At 35.5% G+C, this 18,495-nt stretch overlaps 1 protein-coding gene across 10 annotated transcripts in view; it reads left to right on the forward strand.

Annotated features, from left to right (window-relative positions):
* The window catches only part of CTNNA3 (catenin alpha 3), a 1,640,794-nt gene that overhangs the window by 1,109,143 nt on the left and 513,156 nt on the right, over nucleotides 1-18,495 (forward strand). For 9 of the 10 annotated variants that reach the window (XM_026504310.4, XM_048218672.2, XM_048218673.2 and 6 more), the window contains one exon: nucleotides 13,839-13,995. In XM_026504310.4, the coding sequence (XP_026360095.1) occupies nucleotides 13,839-13,995 (157 nt within the window). Of the gene's footprint in view, nucleotides 1-13,838; nucleotides 14,016-18,495 lie in introns of those variants that run through there. The other variant, XM_048218678.1, reaches the window with a different exon arrangement.

Here is an 18,495-nt window from a genome sequence, read left to right on the forward strand (position 1 = left end):
TTCAAAAAGGGGGTTATTAATTTGGCAAAGATATCAAATTCCTTTTTAATTCCTCCACTTGGACCCAAATGATTTAGAAGATAGATATTTCTTCTACTCCAAATTCTAAACTTATTAAATCCTTGAGTAACAGATTATAAGGATCCAAAAATCTCTGTTGCCTTTGCTTTTTCATCATTGGAAATTAAAGTAGTTTCCAGTACTTGAAGTTGTAATATATAGTATTGGTTTCAGAATTTTTTAGGGCAAATTTTCTCTTATTTCAGTTTTATGTTGCAAAAATATAATTCTTCTGTAGATTCAGTTTTCCTTAAATACATATTTATTTATAAACCAGGAAACATTTTTATAATTAGGATATCAAATGATTGTTGAGTCTATCAAAATCACAAATTCTGTATGTATGTCTGTTTGTATATATAGTGTTTAAATTCCTGAAGTACTCTTTGTATTTTTTCCCCCAAACTATCTGCGTGGAAACAAACATTCATAAAATGTCTAACTCGGTACTAGGTGAGTATCAGTTGTTTTATTTAGCTAATTAAAGTCTACTAATGACCTTTGTAATAAGCATTTTATAATCATTACAGATAAGGAAATTGAAGCTCAGAGAGTAAGCAATTTGTCTAAAATCACATAAAACTAATAAGTAATGGACCTGGTCTAAACTGTGAGATCTAATCCTAAACTCCTTTTCCTTTGTCTATAAAAACTACTTATAGGTGGTTTTGTTATAGTATACTCAACAAGTCAGTTGGTATTCTTTTCCTTGCTCATTTACTTATTTGATTTGGTGGGTTATCCTGTCTTAATAATTAGTATAGAGGAAAGGGAAATAAGTTGTTTGATTTTCATGTGGAAATAATTGCCTTTTACAGACCTTCTGGGAAGCATTATTCTTCTTGTTTATTACATTTTCCATGACCTAAATAGTCCTAGATTGCATTTTTCTCCTTTTTCGCTAGCAGTATGGATTAAGACTTAGGAAAGCTCATACTATAGTACATAAAGAAAATGTATATCTTTCTTTCAAAAACAGCCATATACCCCAGAAATCACCTTGTCTGCCCCCCGCTCACCCTTTTACTTAGGGAGATGATACAACTTGAATCTAAGCATAACTAAGGAAAGCAAAAGCCATCTCTTTGGAATTAGAACTATCAGAAAAGAAGAAACTTTGCCAGTAGACAATGAAAAATGAAAAGCTAATCATGATTTTAAAAACTAAAGGATGAAGAGTTAAGAGGATAGACACGAGAAATCCAAAGGTCATGGATGGGTGGGTGATGAGATGGCTTCCTCTGCCTTGTCTAAATGGATAGAAAACTCTAGAACACCCACCCTCCCTGAATAGTTAGCGTCATCCTTAAATGTATGGAGAGAACCAAAAGGAGATGGACAAACTGCAACAATTCTATTCTAGTTAGATTCAGAACTCCGAGAATCTATCACTTATAGTGTTATTTAAGATAAGTTGATTTCCTGTATGCGTCACTGAATACATGCTAAGTCTTTAGTGTATGCTAAAAAAAAAAAAAAAAAGTAGCTTATTTCAGTTTTTTATATGTGTATCCAAAGGCAAGCTAAAGACTCATGAGAAGTTTTAGTGTGAGTAATCCTATCATGTAGGGATCATCCCTTCATGGAGTAAGGAGATTACAACAATTGGGAGGCCAAAGTTGAATGCAGTCTAATAAATTGTCTACAAACCTGTAATAGTCCAGGACAAGTTATGTGTCCTCACCACACCCTTTCCTCAGCCGCCAAATGCCATTAGCATTCAACATAAAGATGTGACTATGGAGATTCATAATGACAGATATTGCATGGCTTACTTAAAATGCGAGGAGAATTTCCCATAAATGAAATATAATATAAGACAAAAAAGAAAAAAATTATCAAAACTGGGGAAATTGGGGGAAACCAGCACAGAAAGTAGAACACCATTTAAGCAACTGAGGAAAGAATGCACAGAATTGGAACATTGTAGTTCGTGCCATTACCATGGTTGTTACAATTCTAAAATTATTATGATGTTACCAATTTAAGTGAATGTCATAGAAATTCTCCTCGCATACTAGCTTAGGTGTATTTGAGGTATCATATATCTAGTTATTTTAATTTTCTCTACATGCCATGACACTGAGGTAATCAGACCTATAGGTACTTACACATAACTCATCTTTTTAATCCACAAAATGCTTTTGTTATATTAACTAAAATTTTTAAGATTATTTGTATCAATGCCAATAATGAAATATCTCTGAGGAAAAATTAAATTACTTAGATTTATTTTCACTTTTTAAGTAATTGTTTTCAGAAATCTTTCAAGAGAAGTATATGCACCAAATGATAGCATTAAACCTGTATGTTCAAATCTGATGGAACCTTAGAGAAATCAGCCAGCTCAAACGCTGTCCCCCACAGCTACCCCAGTGCACACATACCTATAACTTCTGGGAAAATGAGTCCTAGGAGAGTTAGTAAGACTCTTCTGTGGACAAAAAAATCAGTTTGAAGCAAAGCAAAACTCTAACTTAAGACTCTTGGCTTCAAATCTAGAGTTCCTTCTATAACTTTGCATAAATTATTCCATCTCATTGTGCTTCTTGTCTTGCCAGTAAAAAGGGAATACTGGTAGAGCCTTCCTCACTCGATTAAAGATGTTAATGCAAATTGAGTAGTTAGATTCGTGCCTGGAACATTTCAGGCTGTCAATATTAGCCCTATGGTTAGCACCCTATTTTGCCATTTGCAACCAAATTTTAGAAATAAAATAGAAATTCTTTAAAAAAAATTGTTACATGAAAAGGGAGGGTGGAAGGGAAGGAGTCACTTGTCTGTACAAAGGATTAAATGTTGTAGAATATTTAAAAAGCCTTCTTTATCTGGTACTGCAATTTTCCCTAAGGAAGCAAAGTCGATGCCTTGTTATCAAGACAGGGTTCAGATGAAATACTGCAGTAGAGTCTGTGTTAGTTTTATCATTTTAGACTATAGGTAGCTTTTTATGAAAAATGCACAGTTCAGCTGCAACCAGGCTATGTGGGGCCTGAAACTCATAATTTTGAGGGCCTTCTTTAAGGAAAAAAAAAGTATTTTTTAGAATGCAAAAATAAATGACAGCTAGTTATTAATTTTAAAATGTTGATAAATATCAAAATAGCCCCAAATCCAAAAAAGTGATATAATATTTGTATTATTTTTTAAAAGATTTTATTTATTTATTTGACAGAGAGAGAGAGAGAGAACACAAGCAGGCAGAGCAGCAGGCAGAGGGAGAAGGAGAAGCAGGCTCCCCGCCGAGCAGAGAGCCAGATGTGGTGCTTGATCCCAGGACCCCGGGATCATAACCTGAGCTGAAGGCAGACACTTAACTGACTTAGCCACATAGGTGCCCCAATATTTGTATCATTATATAACACACACATATCTATGAAACTTTTTTCTTTCTTTTCTTCCCTTCCCTTTCCTTCTTTGCCTTTTCCCTCTTTCTCCTTCATTCCTTTCTTCTTTCTTTCTGCTACACGCTGTTGATCACCTCTTAAATAACAGCAATACAAACTTCTGGGCCCTGAAGGGAAACAAAAAAAAACCTTGAGAAAGTCTGAAAGTCCCAAATATTATGAATTTAGTTTAGATGGATGAGAATTTCCCAAGGCAAATGAGAGCAGGATGTAATAAAAATACCCTATCTGATTTAATATTAAAAATGGGAAGGGTTTAGCCTAAGCCATGCTGAGGCCTTGGCCACATATACAACTAGAAAGTGTATGACCCTGAAGAAAGTAGAATGGGACCTCATGAAACTAAGCTGGTTTTCCCAGAAGTGCCAGATAACGGGGTGTACAAAGTCTAATGCAAGCTAGTTTGAACAGGCATCTAAGAGGATGGAGAAATGAAGATCATTCAGAAAGAGAATCTGCATCAATTATGACCTTTATCAGTGAGCATGGGCCATGAATGTAGTTGGGATAGCAGACAGCAGATACAGAGGAAAGGGCTGATGAGAGGTCTCAGCAGGTCTTGGGGGTTTCATGTTCTACTCTTGTATCCTACTCAACTCATTGGCTTTTTTACTTGCCTGACAAAACCCAACTCAAAACTCCTTTTTTTTAGGTACCCAAATTGGAAAGGAAGAAGTAAAATGATCATTGTTCACAGGTGACAAGAACTTATATTTAGAAAACCTTAAAGGTTTCTTCTCTCTCTCTCTCTCTCTCTCTCTCTCTCTCTCTCTCTCACACACACACACACACACACACACACACACACACACACACACATGCCATTAAAAGCTAATAAACAAAGTTGACAAAATTTCAGGGTACCAACTCAACACACAAAAACCAGTGTGTTTCTATATACTGACAATAAACAATCTGCAATGGAAATTAAGAGAGCAGTTCCACTTACAACTGCAACACACACACACACACAAATGCTTAGGAATAATTTTAACCAAGTAAGGGGATTATTTATACATTGACAGATATAAAAAATTGCTGGGAGAAATTAAAGAAGACTTAAATAAATGGAAAGACATTTTGTTTATGGATTGAAGTCTTACTAAATTAAGATAACAGTATTAGCTAAAGCAATCTGCAGATTCAATGCAATCCTTCTCAAAATCCCAACAATGATTTTGCAGATATGGGACAAACACATCTTAAATTCATATGGAATTTCAAGTTACCACAAAAAGCTAAAACAAGTGTGAAACTATAGTTTCAGTACTATAAACTATAGTAATCAAATCAGTATGGTACTGGCATAAAACCAGACTTATAGAACTCTAGGCCAATGGAATAGAATAGATGGCCCAGACGTAAACCTTTGCATATCAGGTCTGCCTTGTTTTATTATGCTTCACTTTATTACAGTTCACAGATATTGTGTTATTATTTTTATTTCTTTTTTACAGATCGAGGGTTTATGGTAACCCTGAATCAAGCAAATCTATTGCCACCAATTTTCTAGTAGCTTTGCTCATTTGGTGACTGTGTCATATTTTGGTCATTCTCACAGTATTTCAAACTTTTTTTTTTATCATTGTTGTATTTGTTATAGTGACCTGTGATCAGGGATATTTGACATTACTAGTGTAATTGTTTTGGAGCACCATAAACCATGCCCATATAAGATGACAAACTTAATTGATAAATGCGTATGTTCTGACTGCTACACAGACTGGCCATTCCTCTGACTTTCTCCCTCTTCTCAGACATTCCTATTCCCTGATATGCAACAGTATTTAAATTAGGCCAATTGATTGCTAATGGTACAATGGCCCCTAAGTGTTCAGTGAAAAGAAGAGTTGCACATCTTTCACTTTATATAAAAATGGTTAAGCTTATGGAGAAAGGCATGTCAGAAGTCAAGAAGGGCCTCTTGTGCAAAGTAGTTAGCCAAGTTGTGAATGCAAAGGAAAAGTTCTTGAAGGAAATTAAAAGTGCCATTCCAGTGAGCACACAAATGATAGAAAGTGAAACAGCCTTATTGCTGATTTGGAGAAAGTTTGAGTGGTCTGGATAGATCAAACCAATTATAACATTTCCTTAAGCCAAAGCTTGATCCAGAGCAAGGCCCTGACTCTCATCAATTCTATGAAGGCTAAGAGAGGAGAGGAAGCTACAGAAAAAGTTTTGAAGCTAGCAGAGGTGGTTCATGAGATTAAGGAAAGAAGCTGTCTCTATATCATGAAAGCGCGAGGTGAGGCAGCAGGTGCTAATGCAGAAGCTGCAGCAAATTTTCCTGAAGATTGAGCTGAGATAATTCACGAAGGTAGCTGTATTCAACATCAAAGTTTCAATGGAGGCAAAACAACCCAGTATTGGAATTAGATGTCATCTAGGACTTTCATAGTTAGAGAGGAGAAGTCAATGACTGACTTCAAAGTTTCAAAGACAGGCTGACTCTTTTGTTAGAGGCTAATGCAGCTGGTGACTAAGTTGAAGCTCATGCTCATTTACTATCCCCCAAATCCTAAGAATTATGCTTAATCTAGTCTGCCCATGTTCTGTAAATGGAACAACAAAGCCTGGATGACAGCATATCTGCTTACATGATTTACCCAATATTTTAAACCCATTGTTGAGAACTACTACAAAAGATTCCTTTCAAAATATTACTGCTCATTGGCAATGCACCTGGTCATCCAGAGCTATGATGAAGATATACAATGAGATTAATATTGTTTTCATCTCTGCTAACAACCATTCTGTAGCCCATTGATCAAGGAATAATTTCAACATTCAAGTCTCACTAGAAATATGTTTCATAGGACTATAGCTGCCATAAATAGTGATTTCTCTGATGGATCTGGGCAAAGTATTTGAAAACTTTCTGGGAAGGATTCACCACTTGAGATACCATTAAGAATGTTTGTGATTCATGGGAAGAGGTCAAATATCAACATTAACAGAGTTTGGAAGAAGTTGATTCCAGCCCTCATGGATGACTTTTAGGGGTTCAAGACTTCAGTGAAGGGAGTTACTACAGATGGGATAGAAATAGCAAGAGAACTAGAGTTAGAAGTGGAGAATAAAGATGGGACTGAATTGCTGCAATCTTATGATAAAACTTTAACAGATGAGTTGCTTATTTTTTTCTTTCATTAACTTTTTTTTAAAGTTAATTCCAGTAGTTAATATACAGTTATATTAGTTACAGGTGTACAGTATAGTGATTCAACATTTCTATACATTACTCAGTGCTCAGTGTGATAAATGTACTCTTATTCCCCTTCACCTATTTACCCATCCTCCCACCCACCTCCCCTCTGATAATCATCAGCTTGTTCTCTATAATTAAGAGTCTATTTTTTGGTTTGTCTCTTTTTTCTTTGTTCATTTGTTTTATTTCTTTGATTCCACATATGAGTGAAATCATATGGTTTTATTTGTTTTTCTCTGTCTAACTTACTTCACTTAGCATTGTACCCTCTAGATCCATCCATGTTGTTGCAAATGTCAAGATTTCATTCTCTTTTATGGCTCATCAATATTCCATTACATTTCATTCCATGTGTGTGTATGTGTGTATATATATGTATATATATACATATATATACACACACACACACATTCCATATATATATATTACATGTGTGTGTGTGTACATATATATATACACACACACACACACACACACACATTCCATATATATATATTACATCTTCTTTATCCATTCATCTATTGATAAACACTCGGGTTGCTTCCATAATTTGGCTATTGTAAGTAATGCTACAATAAACATAGGGAAGTCATACAACTTTTTGAATTAGTGTTTTCATATTCTTTGGGTAAATACTCAGTAGTGGATTACTAGATCATACAGTGATTCTATTTTTAATTTTTTGAGGAACTTCCATACTGTTTTCCACAGTGGTTGCCCCAGTTCCCATACCCACCAACTGTACACAAGAGTTCCTTTTCAAATGAGTTGCTTCTTACAGGTGACCAAAGAAAGTGGTTCTTGAGATGGAATCTACTCCTGGTGAAGATTGTGTGAAGATTGTTGAAATGAAAACAGAAGATTTAGAATATTACATAAACTTAGTTGATAAAGCAATGACAGGGTTTGAGGGGATTGACCCCAATTTTGGAAAAATATCCTACAGTGGGGAGGTGCTATCAAACAGCACCACATTCTATAGAGAAATTGTTCATGAAACAAAGAGTCTATTTATGGAGGAAACTTCACTGTTGTCTTACTTTAAGAAATTGACACAATCTCCTCAACCCTCAGCAACCACTGCCCTGATCTGTCATCAGCCATCAATATCAAGCAAGACCTTCCAACAGCAAAAACATTATGACTCACTGAAAGGTCACATAATGGTTAGCATTTTTAGCAATAGTTTCTATTTTATTTTATTTTATTTTATTTTGTTTTATTTTATTTTATTTTATTTTATTTTATTTTAGTTGGGGGAGAGAGAGCACGAGTGGGGGGAGGGGCAGAGGGAGAAGCCGACTCCCCACTGAACAGGGAGCCTGATGTAGAACTGGATCTCAGGACCCTGGGATCATGACCTGAACTGAAGGCAGATGTTTAACCAACTGAGCCACCCAGGTGCCTGTTTAGCAATATTTTATAATTAAGGTACATACATGGGTTTTTGTTTTTGTTTTTTAGTGATAATACTATTGCACACTTACATTGTAGTGTAAATAGTCTTACAGTTTGCACTGGAAAACAAACAAACAAAAAAATCGTTTGACTTGTTTTGTTGTGGTTGTCTGGAACAGAACCTGTAATATCTCCAGCATATGCTTATATGGTTAAATGACTTGGGACAAGGATGCTAAGACCTTTCCATGGATAAAGAGCAGTCTTGAACAAATACTACTGAGAAAACTGGATATCCACATGTAAAAGAATGAAGTTGGGGGATACCTGGGTGGCTCAGTCAGTTAAGTGTCTGCCTTCAACTCAGGTCATGATCCCGGGGTCCTGGGATTGAGTCCCACATCGGGCTCCTTATAGGGAGTCTGCTTGTTTGCACACACATGGTGTGTGCACTCTCTCTCTCTCTCACAAATAAATAAAATCTTAAAAAAAAAAAAAGAATGAAGTTGGACCCTTACCTTGCACCATATTCAAATAATTCAAAATGGATCTAAGGCCTTGATATAACAGCTAAAACCGCAGAATTCAAGAAAACCTAGGGCAAGACCTTCATGATATTTAATTTGGTAATGATTCCTTGCATATGACACCAAAAACACAGGAAAGTAAAGAAAAAATAGATCGATTAGACTTAATAAAATGAAAAACTTTTGTGCAGCAGATGGCACTACCAAGGGAATAAAAAGACAAACTGCAGAATGGGAGAAAATATTTGCAAATCATATATCTAATAAGAGATCAATATCTAAAAAATATTTTAAAGTCTCTAAAACTCAACAGCAAAAGAAACAATTCAGTTTAAAAATGAGCAAAACTTTCAAATAGATATTTCTCCAAAGAAGATATACAAATAAGCCCATGATAAGATGCTTAACATCATTAATTATTAGGGAAATAAAATCAAAACCATGATGAGATACCACTTCACACCCATTATGATGGATATTATTTTTAAAAAGGCAGAAAATAAGTGTGGGCAAAGATGAGGAAAAGATGGAACTTTTGTACATTGTGGAAATGTAAAAAGCTGCAACCATTGTGGAAAATAGTATAGTATTTCCTCAAAAAGTTGAATATAAAATTATCATATGATTTAGCAATTTATTTCTGGGTATATACCTAAAATGTTTGAAAGCCAAGACTCAATCACATGTTTGTAAACCAATTGTTCATAGCAGCATTATTCACGATAACCAAAAGGTGGAAAAACCCAATTTTCACCAACAGAAGAATAGATAAGCAAAATTTGATACGTACATATAGTGGAATACTATTCAGCCTTAAAAAGAAATGAGGTTTTTACACATTCTACAACTTGGATGAACCTTGAAGATATTATTATATGTGGAAAAGCTGGATGCAAAAGGTCAAATATCATGATTCCACTTCTGTGAGGTCTAGAATAGTCAAATTTGTAGAGAAAGTGGAATAATGTGTTTTAAGGACAGTTTATAAATATAGTAATAACTGTGACTGACATGCTTAGTGTACCAAGTTGCAAAGATGAATAAGACATAGACCCACCTATGACAGGGCTAATGTGAAGCAGACACGTGTATCAACAATCATGCAATACCACAAGTATTTTGTTATATGAACAAAGAGCTTTTAAAACACAGAATACAATTCAGTTACCTGGTTATAGGGGATAGGACAGATTTCACAGTATATAGTAACATTTCAGCAGAGATAGGAAATATTTCCTCAGATGGACCAGAGCAGGAAAAAGGAATAGAACAAGGATGTTAAGGTTTCAGTTGTAAAAGCAAAATCATAGAGGTGTAAAGGTCTGTGGTATCACCAGGAAATGGAGCTTAAGACAGTATGGCTGGAACATTGGCTAAAATGGGGGGGGGGTAATTTTTCCAACACAATGAACCGTAAGTAAGGGCCAGCATGTGGAGGTTTTAGACTGTGATTCAGTAAAATGGAATTTGGTTTTTATTTTTAGTCAACTAGGATTCTAACAAAGGTTATCAGCAAGGGAGGGTCACTTCCTCATTTGAGAAAGAAATGAGTTTGTGGTAGGGAGAATGGCTTGGAGTAAAACTGGAATTAGGTGGCTATTTAGAAGGCCACTAAAATAGGCCTGTTAAGATATAATAAGCTTCTGAAGTTAAAGAGACTCTTTCTGACGTGAGCTGACTAGGTGATTCACAGGGTCGGGGGTGATTCTGACATGTACACATCTCAACCATAATCTGAAGAAAAATGCCTCAGAAAGCAACATCATGTATTTCATTCACCTTTAGTTATGCAAGAAGAAGACCTAAGAATTGTCTTTTTTTTCCCCCCTAGAAATATAGCTAAAATGCTAGGAGTGTGACATTGGAGTGAAGATTTCTTCTGCCTTAAAGAGGGTTAGCGCATCTCCTGAATTTTGTCTGCTTTTAGATTTAAGCAAAATATCGGGAGAGTCAAGTAGGATAAGGTTTTCTCATAGTGTGTACTGTTGAATCAGATAAATTGGATCAGAAGCAGAACTGAAAATGTCCTTACAAAATATAGCCTGTCTTATATTCATGACTCCATATTTCCACTGAGGGTTCCATACCAGTACTTTAAAAGTATGCCTTTCTGTGAAGGCATAATTTCAGCACAACTACATGTGTACACAGTTGTCCAATTGCAGGGACAATGAAACACCAGAGACCAGAGTCTTTGCAGTGTACACAAACGTACATTGTAAGTTAATAGGTTAATAAAACTCTAAAACTGAAGTCAAACTGAAATAACAGTAGTTATTTCTAAAAGTAGTGTGTGTTTCCTTAAAATTCAGTGTGTTCCTCTTTCATAAAAAAGAAATAAAAGGAGAGAATATCAACATAATATTTTCAAGCAACCATTTTCTCCCCTCCTCTACCTCTAATAATTCATTGAAAGTCATTTAAGTAAGGTGCAGCCTTTAGGTTACTGAGCAGAAATGTTTCTTTTTTATTCTTATTGCCATCATATTTTGGTGAAATCTGAATCCTGTGTCCAATATTCTGCTACACCATCGACTCCTGTTTTCCAGATCCAAAAGCTGTTTTAGTCCTCATTATTCTTGTCTCTCCTACAGCATTTAACCTTTCGAAAACATTTTCTTCCTCATCCGACTCTTTAATACCTTTGTTTTCTACCTTCTTCTTAATGATTCCTTTTCTCATCTTTATCACTTCCAGCTCATATTTTCCTTCTATATGTTGGAACTTTCCAAAGGTATGTTCTCTTCTTCTTACCACTATCTTCTTTGATTTTCTTCCAACTCTATTACTGTTTCCTCTCTGCTGAACATTCCCTAGGAGGTGAGGTTAGGTCGTGTCTTGCTTCTAACCCATTGCATGTGTTATTGCCCCTTCCTTAAAAGGATATCACCATATACTAATTTCTACTTATTTTTCAGATGAGTCCTTTGGGACACCTTTCTTTACAGAGCTGGAAACCTCTCCCATGTATTAACAGGGCATGTCGTGATACTTTCACAATAGCTGCCATGTTATAGCACTTACATAAATGGCACTGGTTCTGAGAATGAGACTGCCAGGCCAGTAGCATCACTATCACTACTGAATTGAGAAATGCAAAGGGTGAGGCCCCAAAGTACTTCAGCTGAATCAGAAACTCTAGGGTGTGGCTCAGGAATTTGTGTTTTAACAAGCCCTCAGGCTAAAGTCTGAGAATATCTGGTATGTTACACTTGCCTGGCTTTTGGCTGATTTCCCTACTTGATTATGGCCTGTTTTAGAAGTTATGATGGACTCTCGGGGCGCCTGGGTGGCTCAGTCAGTTGAGTGTCAACTTTTGATTTTGGCCGGGGTCTTGATCTCAGTGTCCTGGGATGGAGCCCCACATGCAGCTCTGTGCTCAGCGGGGAGTCTGCTTGAGATTCTCTCTCATTCTCTGCCCCCCCCCCACTCCTGCACGTGAACTCCTGTACTCTCTCCCAAATAAATAAATAAAATCTTAAAAAAAAAAAAAAGAAGAAGAAACTATGGTGGAATATTTTTTATTGTGATGTCAGTATCCAGGGTAGAATCTGCTATATTATTGCTACATAAGACTAATTTGTTCCAATGCATGGACATATTCATGGATAAACAAATGACAACCTTGTTTATGAGCTCCAATTCCATATCTCAGGTAACTGTGTGATTTGTGTGGAGAGCTGAGTCACTTCAAAGCCAACCTAATAGGAAAGTTGACATCTAACACCCCTCATCAACACTGTCCTCTCAAATAATTTTTGTTTCTAAACCCTGACTTACTCTTTTTAACTCTCTGAACTCTCCTTCTCCATCAATACTAAAATTATTTTCCCCATTAATCATGGAAAAACCTTAGTAATTGTGGTTCTTTGAAGAATAGCTTCACTTATTCTGAGGATACAGCTAAAACATTCACCATTAAAAAATTTGAAAAATTCAGTTGCACACACAAATAAGTAAAAAGCACTGGAAATTCCACCCCTCTGGGAGAACCGATGTTAATTGGTGCATGTATTCGTTTAACTTTTATCCCTAGCATATTTGCATTTCAGTGTTTGCTATGGAGCATACTGTTTTGTAATCTACTGTTATTGTACTATATTGGATGTATTTTCATGTCCTTAGAAAGTATTTTCCACAGATATCTTAATGGCTGCATGGTTTTTTTTGGCAGTAATTGACCTATCCTCATCCTTCCTTAATTAATTGGAAGTTCTGTCAAAACTTTTACATTAACTCCACCCTTGCTGTCCAGGCTCTACCTTTCTCCTGTAACCTATTTCAGTAGCCTTCCATGCCAGATGAATTATTCTAAAGCTTAGTTCTGAGCAAATTGCTCAAAAGTCAGAATGATTCCCCAGGGCCTTCCAAATAAGGCCCCAGTCCTGAGGAGGACCAGCAAGGACTTCTGTTGATTTCTTCTGCACACCCAGGCTCTAGGTGAGACTGCTCACCATTCTTAGAGCATCTCCTCTAATTTCTCTCCTTTTGAATTTTGCCACTTCTCTGTGCCACCATTCTTTTCCAATAGCGATTTTACCCAAATGGCCACTTCAGTGTGAGGCCTTGCTACGATCACCAACTTTCTGCCCTCACTACTGCTCCATTCCTTATCCCTCTTCTTATATTTTTTTCTCCTTCATTCTTATAACTATCTAACAGACCATATAGTTTACTTCTTCAACTTGCTAATTGCCTCTGTGCCTTAGCTGTAATAAAAGTTCCAAGAAAGCAATGATTTTTACTTCTGTCTTGCTTATTGCCATATCCCTAAAATCGAGAACAACGCTTAATACATAAAGAGCACTCAGAATATATTTGAGATAATGAATGATTGAATGAAATAATTAATTAATTAATAATGAATATTTACTGGCAAAATTCTATAAGACCTCAGGGAAGTGAAAGCTCTTATTCCAGTGCTTTGCATATAGTACACATTCACAATGGAGTTGTGCAATGTGAAGCTCCTTAAAGGCAGAGACCAATTATCTTTGTAGCTCTTACAGTTCTTAGTGCATTGATACTCAATAAATAGTTCTAAAAATAATTAAATTATTGCTGCAAATAAAATTAAATTCTTACCAAAAACAAAGAGGGAGTTACATACAAGGGCATTTTACCATTTTCTCTGTTGTTTAAGATGTATGTATTTCCTTTTTTAAAGAATACCTGTTATCCGCACAATGCCAACTATGCCCAAAGAAATCACTATGTGAATGTTCTACATCTTTGCAGATCATTAATGCTGCACTTGCTTTGGCTGCAAGACCCAAAAGTCAAGTGGTCAAGAAAACCATGGAAATGTACAAGCACACGTGGGAAAATCATATCCATGTCCTCACTGAAGCTGTAGATGACATTACAAGCATTGATGACTTCCTTGCTGTATCCGGTATGTTTTTGATCTTTTAATTTATACATTTGCTCTTGTCAATTTTCTGAAACAGGATAATTCTGAATATAATTAATTTTATGCAATATAATGAGACTCTTGTTAATGATCATCTTTCTTGAAGCAAAGTACTGCTATGTATGATCTACTCTAGGTTAATGAGCCTTATGCCTTGTAATCCTCGCAACTCAACAATTTACACTGCGTCTCTAAAAAAACTCCTAATCATAGACAAAGCGTAATTGAAAATAGTAGCTGGAAATCTTAGGCATTTTCTGGCTTTTTGAATTAATAATAAAAAATACAATTCCCCCTTTAATATATTTATATCTTTTGATTTCTCTGCACTTCTTTTCCAACAGAATTTTTCTTCACTAGAAAATTTAGATAGATAGACAGACAGACAGACAGGAAAACTCTTCATTGCTTTCAGATACAATATGTACTTCAGCTTCCAGTATATGTATTTGAATAATGGCGATCTAAATAATCAAATAAATAAATCTAAACATTTGGCTACATCAGTCACAGATGGGCTTGAAATTTCATGTCAAACCTAGATGATTTTTTTATCACATAATACAATAGTATAGCATAGGATTATGAACTTGCTCTCATAAAGCCATACTTTCAGAAGCATAACTCAGGTTTTGATTATATTGTTATAGCAGCAAAGAACTAAATACTTCTTAATCCTTTTTATTTTCTTAAAAATTAAGCGTCTCATTAAAATAAATTACATTTTTGGGGCACCTGGCTGGGTCAGTCAGAAGAGCATGTGACTCTTGATCTCCGGGTCCTGAGTTTGAGCCCCATGTTGGGTGTAGAGATTACTTAAATAAAAACTTTTAAAAAATAATATAGATTACATTTTTTTCATTTTTTTTTGAAGGAGACTGGAATGTGATATTATTTTTTATAAAATGCATATTCTCATGAATTTCTAACATCATTTTATCTTTTAAAAGTTTCCTGATGTAGTTTGTCTATCTGTGAAACTCATTACTTTCATGCATGTATATATTCTCATCTTGAATCTGGAAACTTGAATGATAGTTCTGGTGTATTTTCACGATACATTAATGAAAGAAATGTGTGGTAATTATTTTAAAATTGTTTTATTTCTGGAGAGCTGAAAACTTTGAAAATAATAGAAAATGTATGGGTGAAAATATTAACATCCCTCGATCTCACTATTCAGAAATAACAACCATTATCTGATTTATTTCCATCCAAATTTATATTATATATATAAATTTATGTTTTTAAATAATTGTGTCATGAGGTATATAATAAATATTTAGCTGAATTTTCCCACATCATTATACATTCTTCAAAAAAAGCTGTTCTTCTTTCATTAGCATTTGGATAAATTGCAGTTTTAACTATTATAAACAATGCTATATTAAGCATATTTTTGTCTATTTGCTGTCTTCTTAGTATAGATTTTGTGTGTATGTGTGTCCAATCAATGTCTTATATTGGGGAAATCTTTGGTTTAATTATTAAATGCTAGATTCTGTTTTTTAATTGGTTCTTTTGGTTACAAAACAAAGAAACCTGCTCACACTACTCTATGTAAAGGCAATTTCTTATAGGTTTACTAATGACACAATAGGGAGAACCTCCTGGACACATCAGAGCAAGAACTATAATTGGCCTGTCCTTGCATGATTAGAGCTGAGGGAGCCCTGAGATCTAAGCAAGTCCATAGGTCCTTAGAGCGGGAGCTCATGCTGTTTCTTTTCAGTGCGCTGGATTAACCTGACCTCCCAACCTTCTCAGTCTTCTACTTTCTGTGAACAGCTTTAGCACTTCAGCATGTTTTGCCTATACATAACAGAAAACTCATGAAAGTTTCCTAAGTAACTAAAATCTTTAATTACCTCATGTAACTAGATGTTTAAGATAGTTGATTCTAGACTTACTAGCCCAAGCAGGGAGGTGGATAGGAATAGTCAGGATATGTGAGGAAGAGTATTTTATCACTAGCATTGTTTAGAATTGTCAGTACAGGATAATAATTAAAAAGTGGATTAATATTTAATGTGTTTCATTATTGTTTTAAAATTCTCTACAGATAATGCACTCCATTATTCTATATCCAGGGTGAATTGTTCCTACTTTTCTGCCCTTTGGATGCTCTCGCTGGTAGTGGTCTAAGGTTATTAATGACCTATGTAGACATCTCTGGATTCTGTTGACCTTCCCTCATGGTTGCATCTCAGAACTGACATTTCAAAGCATTGTACAATACCACCTAAAGCAGGAAGGCAAGGTAGCTTGTTGGCTTCAAGTTGTCAGGACGGAATCTTTCCTGGGTGACTTCCATAGGACTTTCTCTTATGTGTCATAGGTCAAAACTTGTTCCTGTACCTATGCCTGAACCAACTGCTGGCAAAAGGAAATGGGATTTCCGTGATAGGCTTAGAATGGTGAAAAATGGTTCATAACTAACTGGGGGCCAGAGGAAGTGGTAGTCCTAATTCGTAGCACTTCCTGATTTCTGTGCCATACATACTGCCACATTGGCAGGTTTTAAGCTACCAATGTGATGTCGCTGAAGAGATGCATGGAGACACCTCTTGTGAGTTGGTGTAACAGATTCTAGCAGACTACTGGGCTTAGAACAGTCATAATTCAGCCTTTCTGACTAATTACTTACAATGCAAACAAAATCAGAGGTTTTATGATCAGAAAAGAAAGAAAAATGACTATTGATTAGACATAAAAGATGTCTACCCCAGGCACTCCTTCCTCAGGTTTCTGTGCTTTCATAAACTTACCTTGTATTAGTTTAGCATTGATGATTCTCATTACATCGTAACTTTCAACATCTGTTCCCACAAATAATGGCATCTTTTCTCAGAATCTTCTACTGGCTTTATATATACATTTTCTTTAGTATTAGGCTAGAAGTCCTAAGTCCAAGATCACAGGCCAACCAATGGATGGGTTTCTTTATTTCACATAGCTAATCATGCTTCAAAGAGCTGTGATGGTGGCTGCCACAATCTGGCAGCTTTCGTGTGGGGGCAGATTGTCATAGAAAAAGTTGCAGATGTGATTAGCAGTGAGCAACTTCTCTGGTGATACTTTATAATGATCTTTCAGAAATCCTGTTTGTACTCAGACTACTGGTTCCTCCGTGTGCCAGGTGGAAAAACTGACAACTTAGTTCATGTTTGTGAATTACATAGAGAATATTACATTTTCATAATTCTTATAAAATAATTTCATCTTTGCCTTTGGCTTTCTTTCAGTACTTGATAATAATACTCAATTCTTTTTGTTTTCTTTTATAAGAAAAAAATAATAGAGGCCCTGAAAAGATTCCCACTTTTCTTCTGAGTCAGTTGTGAAAATTTGGGGATTCTCAGAACATTAGCTTGCCACATTAAAATATAAACAAAACTTAAAACCTAAAATCGGTGAGAAAAGATTCTTTTACTTTAAACTATTATTTTATTGTCATTAGCAAAGGTAGGGATCACCCTGGTAAAAAGTTTGCATTATAATAATGTTTTAGAGTGATTAGATCACCTAATATTGACTAATAGGTCTTGAAATAATACCAGCATCTTTTATTTAACTAGTGCTCTTCCCAATATAGAAATATCATTGATGATTTTTAAGTTGTATGTTTATATAATCACCAAATTTCTCATGATATACAGAAGTCAAAATACCAACTTTTAGAAGCCATTTTTGCATTATTTTGTTTCATCACATACATAGAAAACTCTGAACATAAGTACAGTTTTTTTTTTTTTTAAGATTTTATTTATTTACTTGAGAGAGAGAGACAGCCAGCAAGAGAGGGAACACAAGCAGGGGGAGTGGGAGAGGAAGAAGCAGGCTCTTAGTGGAGGAGCCTGATGTGGGGCTCAAACCCTGAACGCTGGGATCACGCCCCGAGCTGAAGGAAGACACTCAACCACTGCGCTACCCAGGCGCCCCAGATTTTTTCTTGAAAACCATAAGGGATATAGCCACTTCATCAATTTATTGTATATTTAAAATTTTTATGTGTAAAAATAAAATGAAACAGTGAACCAAAATCCACTTTTAAAATCAAAGGGATGTTTGGCAAACTAATTTCCCTCACATTCAGTTGTCCAACAGAGGCTCTTTTCAGTTTAATGTTACTTATGTAATACTTTCAGTATCACCTTGCAAGTAATTAGAAAAAAAATTTTAAATGCATAGGTCTCCAAACTTTTTGTCCCATCACTGACTGTAGGACTTAACCCTACACCATTCACTGTTCTTTGTTTTTGTTTTGTTCTTTTTTTTTTTTTAATCACTCTCTGAAAATATGTGTTAAGAGAACACTTGTCAGAAAGTTGCTGGACTGAAAGATTCTTTGACCATATCAAGGTCTATCTTTCACATAGACAGAGGATGTTCCTATGTGAGGAGATTTGTGAAGCTCTGTCTTTCCAGCCTGCCAAGATGCCTGAAATCCCAATATTAGTTATCCACATGGGAAAATAAAAA

The sequence above is a fragment of the Ursus arctos genome, unplaced genomic scaffold (assembly GCF_023065955.2).
Source record: "Ursus arctos isolate Adak ecotype North America unplaced genomic scaffold, UrsArc2.0 scaffold_7, whole genome shotgun sequence".
NCBI classification, from domain to species: Eukaryota; Metazoa; Chordata; class Mammalia; order Carnivora; family Ursidae; genus Ursus; species Ursus arctos.